The sequence below is a fragment of the Lagopus muta genome, chromosome 1 (assembly GCF_023343835.1).
Source record: "Lagopus muta isolate bLagMut1 chromosome 1, bLagMut1 primary, whole genome shotgun sequence".
Classification (NCBI taxonomy): Eukaryota; Metazoa; Chordata; class Aves; order Galliformes; family Phasianidae; genus Lagopus; species Lagopus muta.
This window is the reverse complement of record NC_064433.1, coordinates 31,262,888-31,280,374: the sequence shown is the minus strand read 5'-3', so window position 1 is coordinate 31,280,374 and position 17,487 is coordinate 31,262,888. Positions and strand designations below refer to the sequence as shown.

At 36.8% G+C, this 17,487-nt stretch overlaps 1 protein-coding gene across 3 annotated transcripts in view; it reads left to right on the top strand.

Moving 5' to 3' along the window:
- The window catches only part of LRIG3 (leucine rich repeats and immunoglobulin like domains 3), a 44,185-nt gene extending 27,169 nt beyond the window's left edge, over nt 1-17,016 (top strand). For all 3 annotated transcript variants that reach the window (XM_048947666.1, XM_048947685.1, XM_048947677.1), the window contains exons 9-19: nt 1,105-1,185; nt 1,833-1,904; nt 2,251-2,322; nt 4,182-4,345; nt 7,470-7,790; nt 9,651-9,932; nt 10,624-11,076; nt 11,292-11,450; nt 12,503-12,646; nt 12,726-13,001; nt 16,044-17,016. In XM_048947666.1, the coding sequence (XP_048803623.1) occupies nt 1,105-1,185; nt 1,833-1,904; nt 2,251-2,322; nt 4,182-4,345; nt 7,470-7,790; nt 9,651-9,932; nt 10,624-11,076; nt 11,292-11,450; nt 12,503-12,646; nt 12,726-13,001; nt 16,044-16,288 (2,269 nt within the window). In that variant the 3' untranslated portion in view covers nt 16,289-17,016. The remainder of the gene's footprint in view (nt 1-1,104; nt 1,186-1,832; nt 1,905-2,250; nt 2,323-4,181; nt 4,346-7,469; nt 7,791-9,650; nt 9,933-10,623; nt 11,077-11,291; nt 11,451-12,502; nt 12,647-12,725; nt 13,002-16,043) is intronic.
- Nucleotides 17,017-17,487: the final 471 nt, after the last annotated feature.

Here is a 17,487-nt window from a genome sequence, read left to right as displayed (position 1 = left end):
TAAGTTTTTTTTTTCCACTCTAGTTTGGAGAAGTAGGGCTTATTTCTTAAAGGCTGTGCACAGTGGATGCTGGTAGTTTTAATACAAACTTTCTGGTAGCAATTCTCCATTCAGAGGTAGTGAGCAGCACTGCTATCTACAGCTTTAGGGACCTGATAGTTCTGTCTTAACTGAGTCCATACTTTTCATCATGGTAGAATTAAGCAGATAACACTCTGTATGTAGATGCTTGTCCTTTTCGAGCAATTGTTTTAAGCATTTGATCGTATTTTGAAATAGTATTTCTTAAAGGAAGGAGAAGAAAGAAGTAAATGAATCAAAAAATTCTTTGCTTCATTAGAATCTTTCAGTTGCGAACCACTGATTCATCTGTTAGCCAGATGAATGAAGAAGTTACTTTTCCCTGTAGACTTTAAAGAGTGATAGCATTTAGAGGCATCCTCCAAAGATGTAGTTTACAGAGATGCATTCTGTGTTTTTTAAATACATATATAGATCATAAAAAAAGTCAAGAGACTGTGTCAAGTTTCTAAATTTACACAGGAGGAATCATTAAACTTTTTCTCTCACACTTCTTCTCCTTTAGCCTTATCTTATCGATTCTCAGTTGATACGTTGTTCTTTTCACAAATCTCTCTAATCTCTTTGTGTGTCACAGATAACATAGCTAGCTCTGTGAACAGTATAGAATGTAGAAAGTTTACTTATTAATTAATCTCAGTGTATTAATGTTCACAGTGTACAAAGGCCTAGATGTATTTTAGTTTGAAGGAGGCAACAGTTGATCTCTTCCCTTCTGATGCTCCTTCTGTCCTGTATCTGAAGACCCTCCAAGGGAATGACGTTTTGTTCTATAATAATTATTAACTTTTGTTTTGTTATCTTTGTAATTATCAGTGGAAAAAGTGTTAATTGGTAGTTGTTAAAGTCTTCCAGTAAAAATGAGAATGAAATAACTAAAAAGGAAGAGAAAAAATGTGCTGCCAGACAGTGATTTCAGGAATTATTTTAAGTAATAAGTGTTATTTAAGAAGTACATACCTCGTTTTTCCTAATATCTCTCATGGTTTGATTTCCCCACCTGCCCCATTTCCTTGTAAATAGAGATCTGAAAAATAATGAAATATCGTGGACTATTGAAGATATGAATGGTGCCTTCTCAGGTCTGGATGAACTTAGGAAGCTGTGAGTACCACCATCTCTAATTCCTTTTAAAATACTTAAGTAGCTTATTTTATGCCACTTTTGATGGACCAGTCCAATATGATGGTGTGTTTTCCATAGTTAAGGTGATTTTTGCTCCCTTAACATTTTATTTGATATAAAATGTTAGTTTCTATGAAAGCAATTTCTGATTTTTTTCAGTGAGTGAAGCTAATCTGAAATACATGCACAGATTTCAAATGTGCTATTTATAGAAACTTTCTTTTTTTTAGTGTATCCAATATTACAGAGGTATAGTGCAAGGAATAGTCTTTGATAAAGTGGTGCAGCATCCAATGGAAATGGCTTCATTGGTATGGAAAAATAATTTGAAAATGTGCATAAAAATATGAAAATATTCATCTATGAAATAATAAAAATATAAATATAAATAATCTGCATTCCTGAACTTTATACATTAATCATGTTTTAAAATCATTGTAAAATCAAGATATTTAGTCAAGTGCAGTAAATCAGTTTATTTTAAAGGTGAGGCATTTTTCTACATTGAGGAAGGCTGAATGGTAAATATTCAAATTCACAGTTTGGAAATAAATGCCAAAAATGCAATTGTTTGACTCCAGAAAAGCCTATGTCTTTTTTGCATTATGTACTTATTTTTCTTCCAGGATACTGCAAGGAAACAGAATTAGATCTATTACAAAGAAAGCATTTTCTGGCTTGGATGCACTTGAACACCTGTGAGTAGTAAATACTTTCATTTAAGCCATCATTTGAAAAAAACAGATAGGACTGATGAGCTTTACTTACGACTTTGAGTGAAATACACTTGCTCCAAAAAATAGAGTATTCTTAAGAGGGTTTTTAATGGAGTTCTGCTGAATATGAATTTCAATACTAATATAGAAAACTTCACATTTATTAAGCATGCTGAAAACCCTTCAATATTGTCTCTTTGGTTTTTAAGCTAGAAAAACCTTTGTATGTAACTGACATAACAAACTATTCCTGGACTCTTCATGTTGAATACATTAGTTCAATAAATTACTCCTTACTCTCATGTTTTTCTTCTTGTTTGTTTTGTAGGGATCTAAGCAATAATGCAATTATGTCAGTTCAAGGAAATGCTTTTTCACAAATGAAGAAACTCAAAGAATTGTAAGTTTCTGTCAAAAATTCACCTCTATTGAATTCCTAACTATATGAATCTATATAATAAGAGCTTCATAAGTTGTTGCCTGACATGGTGATAAACTCATGTATTAATATTTCTGAAGGTGTCAGTGTTTTTTTATTTATTCTTTATGTGACAAGTATGTTTAAGTGAGATGGCATAGGGTAAGGAGTGTTCATTTTCTGCTACATTTGGTATCTAGAGTCCTGATTTTAAATTGGCTGATCTCTAATAGGTACTAGATAAGGGAGACTTGGATGTAATGTGCTGTAGCATCAGCAGTGCTATTGCTGAGCTAAAGCTTACTGGACCAGTGAAATGCAGTAAAGTAATTCTTTTATAAAGACCAAGTTGTCAGTGCTTGTAATTGGGTCCTTTAGTCGTGGTGCAGCATAGGGGCAGGTCTTCAGAGAAGTCATGAAGCGGTCATTGGAAAGACTGTATTCTTTTAGTGAACTTCTTGATTTTTTTTTTTTTGGTCTTCTCACTCTTACTTTTTGATCAAGGCATTAGATTTTATAGCTATATTTTTCTGGAGGGAAAAATGTGGCTATTACTCCTTTTTGAGCACCGTTAATACTTCCTCTTAAATACGTGTTCTTTTCTCCCATATTCAAATCAGCCTTCCATAGTCAGATCTGTTGTTCATAGTTGATCTATTGCATAGTGTGGCAACAAACTGAAGAGTAACAAGAAGATAAAGCTCTTGTTACATGGTATTGTGTGCAATAGAAAAAGTAGTGAGGAGCCTTGTATGTTTGGTTCATTTAATGTTCAATTTGATGTTAACCATATCCTGACATAGCTGCAGGTGCTGTAGAAAGCAGCTGCCATGTTTCTATCTGTAGACAGGCATTCTCCTCTTCCTTAGCTTGAATTTGGTTGTATCGATTAGTTTATTGAACTCAGCCAGCCAGCTGCTGGACAATTGCTAGATGTGGCACAAAAGAAGCAGTGGGAGCCCAGGACTGACATCTAGGGATTGATTCAGATGATTTGAAGAATGATCAAATGTGATGAAATGACAGGCTAGCACTGCTTTAGGAGATGTGGGATGCTACAAGATACCAGTCTCTGAACACTTCAGTGGAGTAACTAGTCAAAAGTTGTTGGTTTTGTTTTTTTCTGTACTTTTCCCAAATCTCCTAGTAGTCCTCCATTATGTATGAGAGAGATGAGAGACAAGCAAATGATAGAAAGTACTTTCCCAGAAGTAAAATTCTTTAGTATAAATTCCCATCTAGTTGTTTCATTCTAACTGAACTGAACACTTCCTACTTCAGCTATTGATTGTATGTGCTTCGCAGAATATCACTGTGGTTTATTTTTTTTATTATTTCATTCCTCTGTGAATGTAGCCATTTATTCACAGAAGTTAGGTACACTGATAACCATTTCTGCACTTGTTTTTGCAGTACTGGCTATTCTTCATCTCTACATTCCCCTTTTAAAGTATGTGCCACAAGATAAATTCTGACAAAAATGAGAATGAGGAAAGAAATTGTTTTGGTGTTAACATTCAGAACGCCTCTCCTCTGGACTGCTATTTTAAGTGCTCTTTGTGTGTCTTCCATTGCTGACTGTAGTTTTGTACCCAATACACTAGAAACGTGTCCAGCTGCCTGAAAGCTTATATGTTGCAGAAACTGAGAGTTCAGGGAGAACATGTGTGCTTTGTAAAATTTCACAATACTCACAAATAGTGTCATCACATTTGAGCTAAATAGCATTAGTAACGTTTTCTTGTAATGGAAGTATTTAGATTAAAAATTAGCTTTATGTTATTGACTTGCCATATAGGAATCCAAGCAAACAGGCTTTGAATGCAATTGCTTTTTCTTAGGCACTTAAACACATCAAGTCTCCTGTGTGACTGCCAGTTAAAGTGGCTACCACAGTGGATGTCAGAGAACAACTTTCAGAACTTTGTAAATGCCAGTTGTGCCCATCCTCAGTTACTAAAAGGGAGAAGTATTTTTGCTGTCAGCCTGGATGCATTTGTCTGTGGTAAGTATAGTGTCTATTCCTCATGACATAGAAAAGAATTTGCTGAATGGATTGATTTTGTTTGTGGCTTCTTTGATATGTTTTGAATTTATTAGTAAAATGGAAAGGATTTAATATTTGTTAACATTTTCTTCTCTGTTCCCAAACTGATGTAGATGAACTAAATTTGTGGCTTTCTACAAGATGGGTAGTGACATTTTCCTGACTTTTGTTTCATGTACAGCTTACATACATAGAACGTCACACAGAAAGCTTAGCAGTTTGTTGTGGTAAATGTATATACTTCTAAAGATGGATATTATTTCAGAAGCTGTACCTCTTAAGTGAGCCATATTTTGGCTAACTTAAGGTGCCATTTTTGTTTTTGATTATTTGCAAGTTATATTCATATTTCATCAAATTTGAGTTTATTCCAAATCTGAAAAAAAGTAGAAGATAAATAGCTATACTCCGACTTTTTTGTGTGTACTTCAAAAAGTCTGCTTCAAAAATGGGAACTCTAGTTACTGCTTGTATTTGAACTGTGTTTTAAAACTCCTAATTTGCCACAATTATGTTATTGATATTTTGTATTTCAGTATGCCAGATAGTGAATATAAAATATTCTTACCTTAAGGCTTGAGGATTTCAGATGATAGCTTCTGCCTCTGGATAAAATTTCTCTTCCTGCACAGAGTAGCATTCATTATGACTTTTACATGAATGAGGGAGAATCGTGTACATATACTAGGAATTCAGAGCAACAATGCAAGTGTCTTTTAGTACTCCTAATGAATTAATTGGGAACTTTGAAAATCTAAGGATATTGGAAGCTACCTGGATTTGATGTTTTTGTTATGTATATATTATTTTTCTGTTACTAAAGAAAATTTGAACACTGTATTTATATTCTCAGTAACTTTCCTTTCATTGCAAGTATGATTGCTTAGCTTATACTGTTTCCACTCATATCCTTTTTTTCAGTGACAAAGCAGGCACTGAACATAAAATGTTATATAAAATTTTTTCTCTCTTCCTGTTAGCAGTCAAATGTTTTAATATATTAATGTTAAGTAATGAATAGATGATGCATAATTTAGCTAGTGCTGAAAAGGAAAAGTTGACATAGTGCACTAAATTACTGAGTGCTTGATAGCTAATGAAGTATATATGAATGACATATCATTCATATATGAATGATACACATATATATATATAAAATAAAATTATTTATGAGAAGTTAATTCTAGCAATGTATTCAGTTGGAGGTTTTAAATATATATCTCTTTGCTAAACCACAGGGGACAGTGATCTTTCTTTAAACTGCTGAATGACATTTTTAATTAATGAATTTTAACACATTTACGGACTCTTCTTTATTTTCTGAAGGGTAGCACATTAGACAAGAGTTTCATATTTGTGAAGTTAAAAATAGAAAATTCATTTAATTTATGCTTTCTAAAGCCATGCATTTCAAGCTGAGCTAAATTGCAAAGCATTTCTGTACCAAAGATATCTGTGGAATAAAAATAGATGCCTTTGTGACCTGAATTAATTACTAAAGCCGAGCTAAGAGTACTGCCTCAGTGATGAATAGCTTGATTTTCATTATAGAATAGTCAAGTGGCCTCTACAAAAAGAGAAATACTTTTCTCAGAAGTGAAAGAGTGTGTGTGTGTGTCTGTTTGTGATGCATCTATGTGTGACACGCACTAAAATAAACACTCCTACATTATTCTGTCCTGAAGAAAACACATTACTGGTTTTGTCTTTCATGTTCTGTAGTATCTGCTTGTTGTTTGATTGACTTTCTCATGCCCTCCCTCAAATAACTACCATTTTAAAACATTTCATTATTTTATTGATGGTAACAACTGAAATAGAATGAAATATATCCTTCTGCTCTGTCACATGGCTAATTAAAGTACTTAAAAGTTAGTCATCTTTATGCAAATTTTTGACAATATCAACTCATTTTGCAAGTAGTATGATCTGTCTTGGAGGATTCAATGCATAGATATGAAGGAGAAAAACAAAGTGGCCTGGTTAATTCTTAAGATCCAGGTCAAAGGTTCAGATCAGGGAGGGGGATCCATGTTTCTCTGTACCTGGAGCTTACCTTCAGACTTTCAGGTGATGACCTGTAGCTCAGGTTCAGACTGTCTGTATATTCTTCTGTAACAAGCCATGTTGAGATCATTTAAGGGAAGTTATGATTTGACTGTGGTATGTAGTTTCAAAAGGATGAGACAAAAGAACAAATGGGCAAGGTAAAGTATAACTCTCTGCAGTGCAAGCAGGGTTCGTAATGAGGAGGAGTTTGGGGGTGGGGGATTTCTTTCATTGCATATGAAATTTGAGCTTGCATCTTTGTCGGTGGGTAGGAGACATCTGAGGCCTTTTGGTTTTGAGAGCCTAAGTATTTAACTACTTCTTTTGTACCTGTACATGCAGTTGACAGAATAAGTAGTTCAGAAGGCAGCTAATTCTGCAAACTCACAAAATAGCATTCTCGAGCAATTCTCGAGCATTCTTGAGGTAATTTAACAATAGTAAGAAGACTTCCAGAGAATAACTACTTTAATTTCTTGTGCGCTGCCTTTTTATGGGATTTTAAATACTGCTGTGTTTGCAAAATAGGCCGGAGAACAGCAAATCATCGGGACAGCAACTTTTGTACTTTTTGCTGTTGTTGCAAGTTTGGGGAAAACCTAGGACTTAAACATTGTTTCTGATAGCAGAATAACTATGCTTTAAATAAAGAAAAACTCATAGCAGACTGAGGTGTTGTAAAGATGAAGAGTATGCTTCGTGACTTAGATTCATAATAATTCTTCCAGATGTCAAGGGGTCATTCTCTCTTGAAGAAACTATACACACAATCTGCTTTTAACGTTCTTTGTCTTCAATAAGAGATGACTTGGCACAATAAATTCATAAATATGGCATCTTTAAATGCTCTAGGGCTGACAAAATTTAACACAAAAACATTTTGTATCCATTTTAGAAATACTTGCTTGACTCTTCTCTTAAACCTATAAAACAAGTTGTACAAACTTTTCTAAAAATAGTTCTCAGGGCTCACATATATTTTACTCTTTCTCAGTGTTGCTTTTTCTTTTTTTCCCTTCTCTCCTCTGTGCAGATGATTTTCCTAAGCCACAGATCACTGTCCAGCCAGAAACACAGTCAGCAATTAAAGGCTCCAATTTGAGTTTTGTATGTTCGGCAGCCAGCAGCAGTGATTCCCCAATGACCTTTGCATGGAAGAAAGACAATGAATTACTGCATGATGCTGAAATGGAGAATTATGCACACCTCCGGGCGCAAGGCGGTGAAGTGATGGAGTATACCACCATCCTTCGACTGCGCAATGTTGAATTCAGCAGTGAAGGGAAATACCAATGCGTAATTTCAAATCACTTTGGTTCATCCTACTCTATTAAAGCCAAACTTACAGTAAACAGTAAGTATGTTATCTGTTGCTTGTAGATAATAGAGTCATTTTAATCAAGATACATAAATGTATTTATTTGCATTCTCATCATCTGCATCTTTGAGGAAAGAATGAAAAAAAGCCTTTGAAGAAGAAAATCTCCATTAATAAGCTGATTTATTTTTGCTTAAAATGTTTCTGGTTTCAGGATCACCATTCAGTTTTACCTTTTAAGCCATTGTGCTGAACCACAGTATAGGGGAAAAAAAAACAAGCTCAATGTTAGTAAATGTGATAAACTCTGTGTAACACAGTGGTAAAATATTAGTCTTTTCTACTCCATATACTCCATTTCAAAGTATTAATGGCAAAATTCTGAAGGAAGGTGTTAGCAGAAATGAGATTTTGATCTTGGTAGTCTCACAAACTACACAACTCTGCCTTTCTTTTTTGCTGGCTGCTGCTAAATTCAGGTTATGGGGCTTCGAGCATTTTTAGATCCAAGAAGAATGTTAAAATAATGAGTATGTTGTGCCAAAAAGTACAAGGGCTGTTCCGAAAGTTATGACTCCCATTTTATTATGTTGGCCCACAACATCAGAGGTGAATGTTGGTGGTAAGGCAGTAGAGGTTGAATCTTGCTGCCAGTATTCCATTACATCTTGTTGCCATGCAACAGATCACAGCAGAGAGGCAGTCTGACAAAATTACGTCTGACATGGAACTGCATATGAAGCAAAGATATGGAGTTGAATCCATGTAGATTCAAAATGCATCCACTGACATTCATTTACACTGAATGTTCACGGAGACCAAACAGTGAATGTTAGCATAGTGAGGTGGTGTGTTTCAGCACTGACAACAGCAATGTAAAAGAGAAGCCATCTTCTGCTCAGGCATGCACAGCTGTCACTCTACGAAATGAAGAACATCTCAATCAGCTCATCCATGCGAAACAATGGATTATAATAAGGAAACTGTACACAGAGCTGAGTATCAGCTTCAGTGAGTAGGAAACAGTGGTGACAATGTTGGAGTATTAGAAAATTTGAAACAGATAGGTCCTACAAATGCTTACACAAGAACAGAAAGAATACTATATGCAAGTTTGTGAGTACCTGTTGGACCAGTACAAGGCTGAAGGTGACGGTTTCCTGGATCTCTTAATTACTGGTAATGAGATGTGGTGTCACCACTATGAACCAGATTTGAAACAGCAGTCCCTGGACTGGTGATCTGTGCAGTCCCCATCAAGAAGAAGTTCAAATGCAGCCCTCAATAGGTAAAGTGATGGGCGTAGTCATTTGTGATTGGAAAGGGGTGATCCTTCTGGATTTCTGGAATCCCAGACAAACCACCAAGTCAGACTGCTACATTGTGATGTTGACTAAGCTAAAGGCTTGAACTTCTAGAGTCAAGCCAGAGAAGAAGACAGCCTTTCTCTTGCAATATGATAATGCCGAGCCTCATGCCAGTTTGAAGACTATGGAGCATATTGCCAGTCTCTGCTGGAGTATCCAATCCACCCACAATACAATCCAGATTTGGTGACTTCTGTCTGTGTGGGACAATAAAGATGGACAGCGTGGGTTAACATCTTTCTAGCTATGGTGCTGTCATAGCAAGTATGAAACAATGGGTCACCTCTGCTGGTGCAGTTTTTTATGAGCAAGGCATGCGGGCTCTTGTTCATTACTGACAAAAATGCATAGGTAATGGTGGAGACTGTTGAAAAGTAGTGTGTTGCATCTGAGAATTTACTCTCAATAGTGTTATTGTGCTGTAATTTCCATGGAAATAAATGGAAGTCATTACTTTTGGAGCAACCTACCTAAAAGTATGTTTCATTTATGATTAATTATTGTTTTGGTATCACTAACTTTTCTTTAGTGCTGCCTTCATTTACGAAGATTCCTATGGACTTAACCATTCGTGCTGGGGCAATGGCACGTTTGGAATGTGCTGCAGTTGGGCATCCTGTCCCACAGATTGCTTGGCAAAAAGATGGTGGAACAGATTTTCCAGCAGCACGCAAGAGACGTATGCATGTCATGCCTGAAGATGATGTATTCTTTATTGTTGATGTAAAAATTGAGGACACAGGTGTCTATAGCTGTACAGCTCAAAATACTGCTGGAAGCATTTCGGCTAATGCGACATTAACAGTTCTAGGTAAGAAACTGGCATTTCTTAAAAGTATAAATCTTCTTGAAGGACTGAACTATTGTTGAGTAGTTTTAAAATCACATACTGATAAAAAAAATTGCATTGTTTTCAAAGTGGTGTATAATAATTACTGTATTCTTAAATATTACACATTGAGACACAGTTACGGATTAGAAATATGTACACCAGCACACAATTACTATTAGGAGGCAAAATAATAAAAGATAGTTACACTTGGGGCTTTCAGCAACCTAGTCTAGTGGGAGGTGTCCCTGCTTATAGCAGGGGGTAGGGACAGATCCTAAAAGTCCTTTCCAACCCTAGCCATTCAATTATTTGTTTCTCATGTATAGTTGAAACAATTTATAATATATATGAAAAGAATAAGTTTCCTATCTTTTAATTTCCTGATGATTTGTTAGCCATTTTAATCTAATTCTTTATACTCTCAAGCATATATGATTTGGACTTTTTATCTTTGTAAGGAAAGTCAGCGTCTAAATCTGATCAACTGACAAGCAAGCTGTAGACTCTTACTTCAATTTCTTTAAGGTGTTTTCTCCAAAAATGACAGTAAGCTTCATTAGGCCTTACTGGTGCATTTTCTTTAGCTTTATCTCTTGAGCTGTGAAAGAAAGGAGCATGTCCCCATTTTTGCAAGGTTATACAGAATATAAAGCTTACGTTTTCTTTTCAGAAACACCATCATTTTTGCGGCCTTTGCTGGATCGAACTGTAACAAAAGGTGAAACTGCAGTCTTACAGTGCATTGCTGGTGGTAGCCCTCCGCCCCGACTGAACTGGACCAAGGATGACAGCCCTCTCATGGTAACAGAAAGACATTTCTTTGCTGCAAGCAATCAGTTATTAATTATTGTGGATACAGATGTAGAAGATGCTGGGAAGTACACTTGTGAAATGTCTAATACACTTGGAACAGAACGAGGCAACATTCGTCTTAATGTAATTCCTACTCCCACCTGTGATTCTCCTCAAAACATTGCTCCAGCACTTGATGATGATGGATGGGCCACAGTTGGCATTGTCATCATAGCTGTGGTTTGCTGTGTGGTGGGCACTTCCTTGGTGTGGGTGGTCATCATCTACCACACTAGAAGGAGAAATGAAGATTGCAGCATCACAAATACAGGTATGTAAACTGAAGGTTTGCCTTGGAAAGAAATATATATATATATGTTTGTGATTGCTTTCCAGTCACTTTCTTGTAGGAATATTTGTATGCTTTTTCTCAGTCTGAAGAGTGAGTTGTTTGTTACTTTCAGCACTCTTCTGACAAATATAAAAATTCTTCTACAAATCCTGAAGTATGCTGATGGCTTTTGTACGTGTTTTGCTTCATCACAGATGAAACAAATTTGCCCGCTGACATTCCAAGTTACCTGTCATCCCAGGGCACGCTGGCTGAAAGGCAGGATGGATATGGTTCATCTGAAAATGGTAGTCATCATCAGTTCCTCACATCTTCTGTGGGAGGGTATTTCTTACAACAGAGGGACAGTAATGGTAAGTGTGAAATGTTAAGCAAATTTTCCATCTTGCTTGAGTAGCTACAGTTTGCGTGTTGCCTTTCTAACTTAAGGAAGTAACACCAGTGAAACATCTTCAGTGAAGTTTCAGAGAGATTTATTGCATGCGATTGCATCAGCAAGCTAATAACAGAAACATGGTTCTGCTCATCCAAATGACACTATGGCTTTGCTTAAATGTTTTTCTCTATTCTCAAGGGTACATTCAAACTGATGATCACATTTCCAAAATAAGAGTGACCAGAAGGAGTTGTAACAATGTGTTTTATTCTGTTGTAGTTTGGAAGGAATGGTTGTACTGGAATGTAGAGATGGATGTTAATACCAGCATAACTTTAGTGTAACACAAGTGATGAAATTTCCTGTCAGATAAGTTGTTAGGGCCAGAGTTAATAAACAATTTAAGATAATTGGATGATGGAAGCTGCAGCACTTTTAACACATCTGTTGCCTAAGAGTCCAAAACATACCTGAGTTAGCAAGGAAAATGCATCTTATTGGGAAAATGCTAGGGGTACAGACATAATCAGCAGTTGGGACAGGACTGAATGGAGCAATGATTTGAAAGTCTTTAGACAGTATGCCTGTTTGCAGAGCAAGAGCCATGGAGCATGTCCATAGCTTTCACAAGCCAGTGACCTGGAAGTCAGAAGAGCTATATGAACACTCACTGTCTCCCTCTGGCTTTTCCACCCAGGACTTTCTCATTACCACTCTCTTCTCTAGAAAGTGGCTGTATAACAGAGTATAAGCCTGGCTTCCTTGATTCTGATCCCTGTGTTTGGATTTGTTCTATTATCCAGTGACCATGTAATGAAGTAAAGTGTGACATGTTCTCTGTTAATTGATGAATTAATTAAACTCTTTTTACAGTTGGCCTTTTCATTAAAAATTTAACCTAAACTTAAACAAGATCTAAATATACTATGAAACTTCATTGAAAAGATGGGATTCTTAACAGAGCAAAAATTAGGAAGGTATAAGCTTAATCTTAAGACCATGTGCTGATATGTCAATTATATTTTTAAGGCATTTGCCACCTAGATAATGGCAGTGAAACAGACTTGGATGGTGTTGCAGATCCATTTCTATGCCACTACCTGGGTACTTCGGGGTCTATGTATTTGAAAGGAAACACATACAGCTCTGAGACCTTTGAAGCATGCAGCCCAAGTAAGTTGAAAAGTAAATTAGTCTTAAATAATTTTTGTGCTGTGATGAGTGCATATAAAAGTAATTTCATTTTCTTTAGATTGCAGCCCTGACCAAAGAACAGCAAACCTGGATCCTTATGAGTCTGGATATTTAAAGAAAAAGGAATGCTGTCAGTACTCACTTCCACTGGAAGATCCCTTTGACCAGTGCATTGGCATTATTGGGATGCAGGCTACAAGCAGCAAGTTGATTAACTCCATTTATACTCAAAATGAAGGAACTGGACTAAAAAGCAGAAGTCTGAACTCAGACAAGCTTGATTTAAACAGAAGTTTGGAACCCTCGTCTATTATCAGTAGTAGCACTTTCATGGGTATGTTCTCACTCCTTTTTATTCTAGCTGTTGATGTCCTTGTTGTCTCTCACTTCCTACTTGCAACTCCAAGCAAATCTTTCTCAACTGTTTTATTTCTCCTCCTACAGTAAGTAATTCTGTAGTAGTGCTTTGGTGCTTATGTAACTAGTGCTGTGGAAAAAAATATTCTTGTTCATTTTGTGTGAGTTTGTTTCAGCAGATGGCAGCGAATTGAACAAGACAATATGTCATGTGAGATATAAGTACTTACTGAAAGGAGGAGAGACAGGAAGTATCTGAGGAAAGGCAGTTGGAGAATTGTTCTTACACTTTGCATATGTTATTATTTTCTTCTTCCTCTTCTTTTCGAGTAACTTACAGTATGACAGAGTTTATTTTTAAGATACACAGTATGCAGAGAGGTGCCCAGAATTGTACATGTAGACTGCCTCTCCATGACAGTGTATGAGGACAGTTGGATGCTCCTGAACTGTGTTGCCTTCTGGATGGGACCAGAAGTTAGTCAGGAAGCAGGCCTCACAGTCTCTTGTGTTAGAAAGTGGGCATACTGGGGCTGGTTCAGAAGCAACACTGGCCTATGCCAAAGTAGTCCTCATGTTGAAGGTGATAGTCCAAAGAGTTGGTTCACTCTTGAGTGAACCTTAACTGGGAGCTGCCTTCTGCTTGTCAGGAATCCTGACTTCTCAGGAATATTTGATACAACGTTTTAAATGTTTGATGATCAGGAGCAGAAAAGTGATCACAATAAAACTGCACAATATGCAGATTTCAGATTACTGGGAGATCTTAATAGCTTACTTGCACATCTCTTCAGTGGTTTGATTTTTATCTTTTATCTTAGTGTAGCTGGCAGATTTCCATAAATGCTAGAACTCTTATTAAATACATTTTCATAGACTTTAGACATACTGGAAGTTTTGCCTACCAGGCAAAAAGGTGTGCAGGAGGGCTCAGAGCAGGTGGCAAGACCAATGCTGGTGTATGAGGATATATTGTAATGCTGTCAACCACAACTATTTGCTCTTCAAAGTAAAGCACTCTGGAAAAATGCCCTGTCTACCCCTCCCATCTTTTTTCTGGTGGTATGAATGACAGAGTAGTTCCTGAAGTTTAACTCAGTTTACAGTTTTAATCCAGGTTGCAGAAGGCGGTGGAGGAAGAAGAAAAAGGTTCCTTTAGCTTTGAAGCTCACTAATTTTTTGAACTGATTAGTTTGGTTTGTTTAAAATGCATGTAAACACATGTACTACTTTCATCCCTGTTATATCTGAATGCCAAGTGCAGCACTGATATCATGAACTCCTTCCCAGCTCATGTGTCAGCAGACTCAGCTCATGTGTCAGCAGACTTGTCCAGGGCCAGGATCTGCCCACTCAGGCAAGGGGAACCTGTGGGAATGTGCATCACTGAGCTCTTTGTTCTATGGGAGGAGGCGGGGGGGATAAAAGTTTTGAAGTTTTCCCCCTTCAAAAAACAGATGTTTAGAACTTAAAACTTCGCAGATGCCATATCTGGCAGACGTCCTGGGATTGCACACAGCCTACTGGCTGCCTGCCACTATTGCTGTGGCAATGGCTCTGCAGATGAGGCTTTCCCACATGTCTCCTGCAGAAAGTGGTTCTACTGTGTGAAGACATACGCAGGAGTTAATACAACCTTGGAGGCTCGTATTGCCCTTTCTGCCCTAATAGCCTACGCAGAGCTGGTTGCTTGTCAGTTTCCTCAGCTACTACAGCACTCAAGTTGCATCATCACTGTCTTGGACAGTCTGTCTTTAGTATTCTACGCTCAGAGGAGCATGTGTTTAGATTTTGGAGATGGCTGCTCTTGACGTATTTCTGATTTTTAGCATCACTGTCTTCAAATTTGGCCCCCTTTTTGCTCCTACAACCACAGTGTGGAGAGGCAGTTGACTTTAACACTGCTGCTGATAACTGAGGCAGAAAGTTCACAGCTTGAATTTTCTTTTTTTAAGACAGGTTTAATTTGTAGCTTTGCTGCTGAGGCACATCTTTTCATGTTGTGTTAGAAACAAAATTGCTCTACACATCATTGATGCAAATATGGATCTTGTCCAAATCAGTTCATACCAACATCTCTAATCACAGTTTTACTTGAAACCTTTGCTCTTAGCAAATATGCGAAACTGTAAGTACCGCAGTTGAGTGCAAAATTTGTTAACAGTTGTAGTGTAAAGTTAGTAATAAAAATTGAGTGCTTCAAAATCAGCCCATGGCACATTTTCTGCTCAGAAAGTAATTCAAGTATCGCGAAGGATATACTTTTCATCAGCTGTTCCGGGGCATCAGAGAAGGCCCTTCTTGCAGAGGTGCTCGTACTAACACCTTTGCAATAGTGATGTGTGAAGGGCACAGTAATTATTTTCTTGGTAGTGAATCCAGATTATTATTAATAAAGATTCAACTTAAATGTTGAATTCTCTTTGGGCTTATGTCTGTTCTAGCCAGCTGTGAGTGGAAAGATGAACAGGTGTGAATGAGGGCAGAATTTGGCTGACAGAACCTTTGTTATTAATTAATGGGAAATATGAACCAGAAGAAAGAATGTTTTAGCATTCTAGGTTGCATGATGGAGGGTGTTATGTAACTGTATATGTTTCTTTTCACTTCTGTTGAATTACACATCACATTTCATCTGTCATTTGTTCAAAAGAGTCTCTGAGTCCTGTTCTTAAGTGATTTTTTGCATCAGAGCCGGCCTTGTGATTTGTTTGTAGTTTGTTCTTTGTGCTCTTCCCTATAGAAAAATGGGCATGGATGTAGTTGTGAAAGCGAAGGTAATGAAGTTATGTCATGTGTGGCTTTCAAGTAATTTACCTTTTTTTGATGTCTCAGAATATTGCCTTATAGTAGTGATCACGTTTGCTTTGAAGGGGAAGAATAATAGTTGAGTAAAATCTCATGTTGCTGAACTTTTGCTTGTGTCAGTCCTTGGCTTCTGTTTTGACATGAAGCCCTCAATGTGACACAAAACTGTTTGCATCAGTGTTTCCATACTCACTCATTTACTATCTTTCAGGAACATTTGGAAAGCCTGTATGGAGGCCTCAGCTGGACTCCCTTTCAAGTCGTAGACAGCCAGCAAGATGTCAACCGAAAACCTTCCATAATAATCCTCATTCCTCATTGGACTTTGATCCAGAAGCAGATGAAGATGGAAGGGAAAGGACAGTTTCTAGAGGAGAAAACAGCATTTACAATTACAAACAGTCCTTTGAAAACTTCAGAACTTTTACTTTTCAATCCTGTGATTTGGATACATAGCTCCTCTTGGACCTGCCATTGATTTCTGGAACCAAAGAAATACTTTGACACGCTACTACCTCAGTGTGGAATTTTATTTAAAAAGGGGAATAAGGAAAGGAAGAAGGGAAGAAAGAAACCACATGATGCAATGAATTCAGAACAAATAAATGCATTTTTGTTCAAATAAAACATAATTGCCAAAATGCTCTAAATTTTTATACAGGGAAAGCATTCCTTATAAAAATACTATATTTCTAATTATTTTATAGCTTTGTTTTATGCAAATAATATCTTTTGTAAATTAATGGTGTAAATAATACAGCATATGTATTTCTATGTCAGACTTCATTTTATTGAAATGAGTAGTAAGCATTCTAATTTTATACTGTTACTTGTATCTTTTTTACAAATGGAAACTCCACGCTGTTTGCAGGTATCATGCATCTTATTTGCACATTACTTTGAATAAACTATGCTGCCATGTGGTCTCTGACCCACATTAAAGTATGAAGAATGAGAAGTGTGAATTCTGTTTGTAAATAGAGAAAAGGAGTGTTAAATTTGCAGGCTCCTTCTGTTAAATATTTGCACCTTCATTTGCCTGACATTCGTGTCTCTGGACTTAACTGTGTTAAATGTGTTCTGCTTCCAAGGGTAGGCGCTTAGTTACTGTCTGGTAAGTTGGGTTGAAGCCCTTTATGCCAAAATAAATAAGCAGATCTGCCGCTTTCTGCATTCCAACTATAAGATGTGTTTGCACACATTCTATTTTCATGCACACAAGGCTGTAATGCTGTTTGCCTGGTGCGCCTGCATCTGATGGAGGATATATGCATAGTAGATTCTCAAATCCTTATTGAGCTACTTAGTAAAAGAAAACAATAATAAAAAAAATAAAAAGAGGCAATGAAAATCTGCCTGGCACCAAGCACTCTTTTCTAAGGGGTTTACTGTTAAATGTTTGCCAAATATGCAATGCATGCCTGAATCTTTGCTTTCCCATACCCTTTCTCCCTCTTTCTTGTTTCTGCAACCACTGCCACACCCAGCATAAGAAGGTAATCTAAGTACAAGATAATGTTTTCTTTGTTTTAACTCATGCTTCTGTTCCTTATTCAGCTGTCCTTTTCTGGTTATAATTGAAATCTGTGCCTTAGTAATTCAGCAATTGTAAATTCTTGCTGAATTAAATTTGAAGTAAGGAACACAATGCCTTT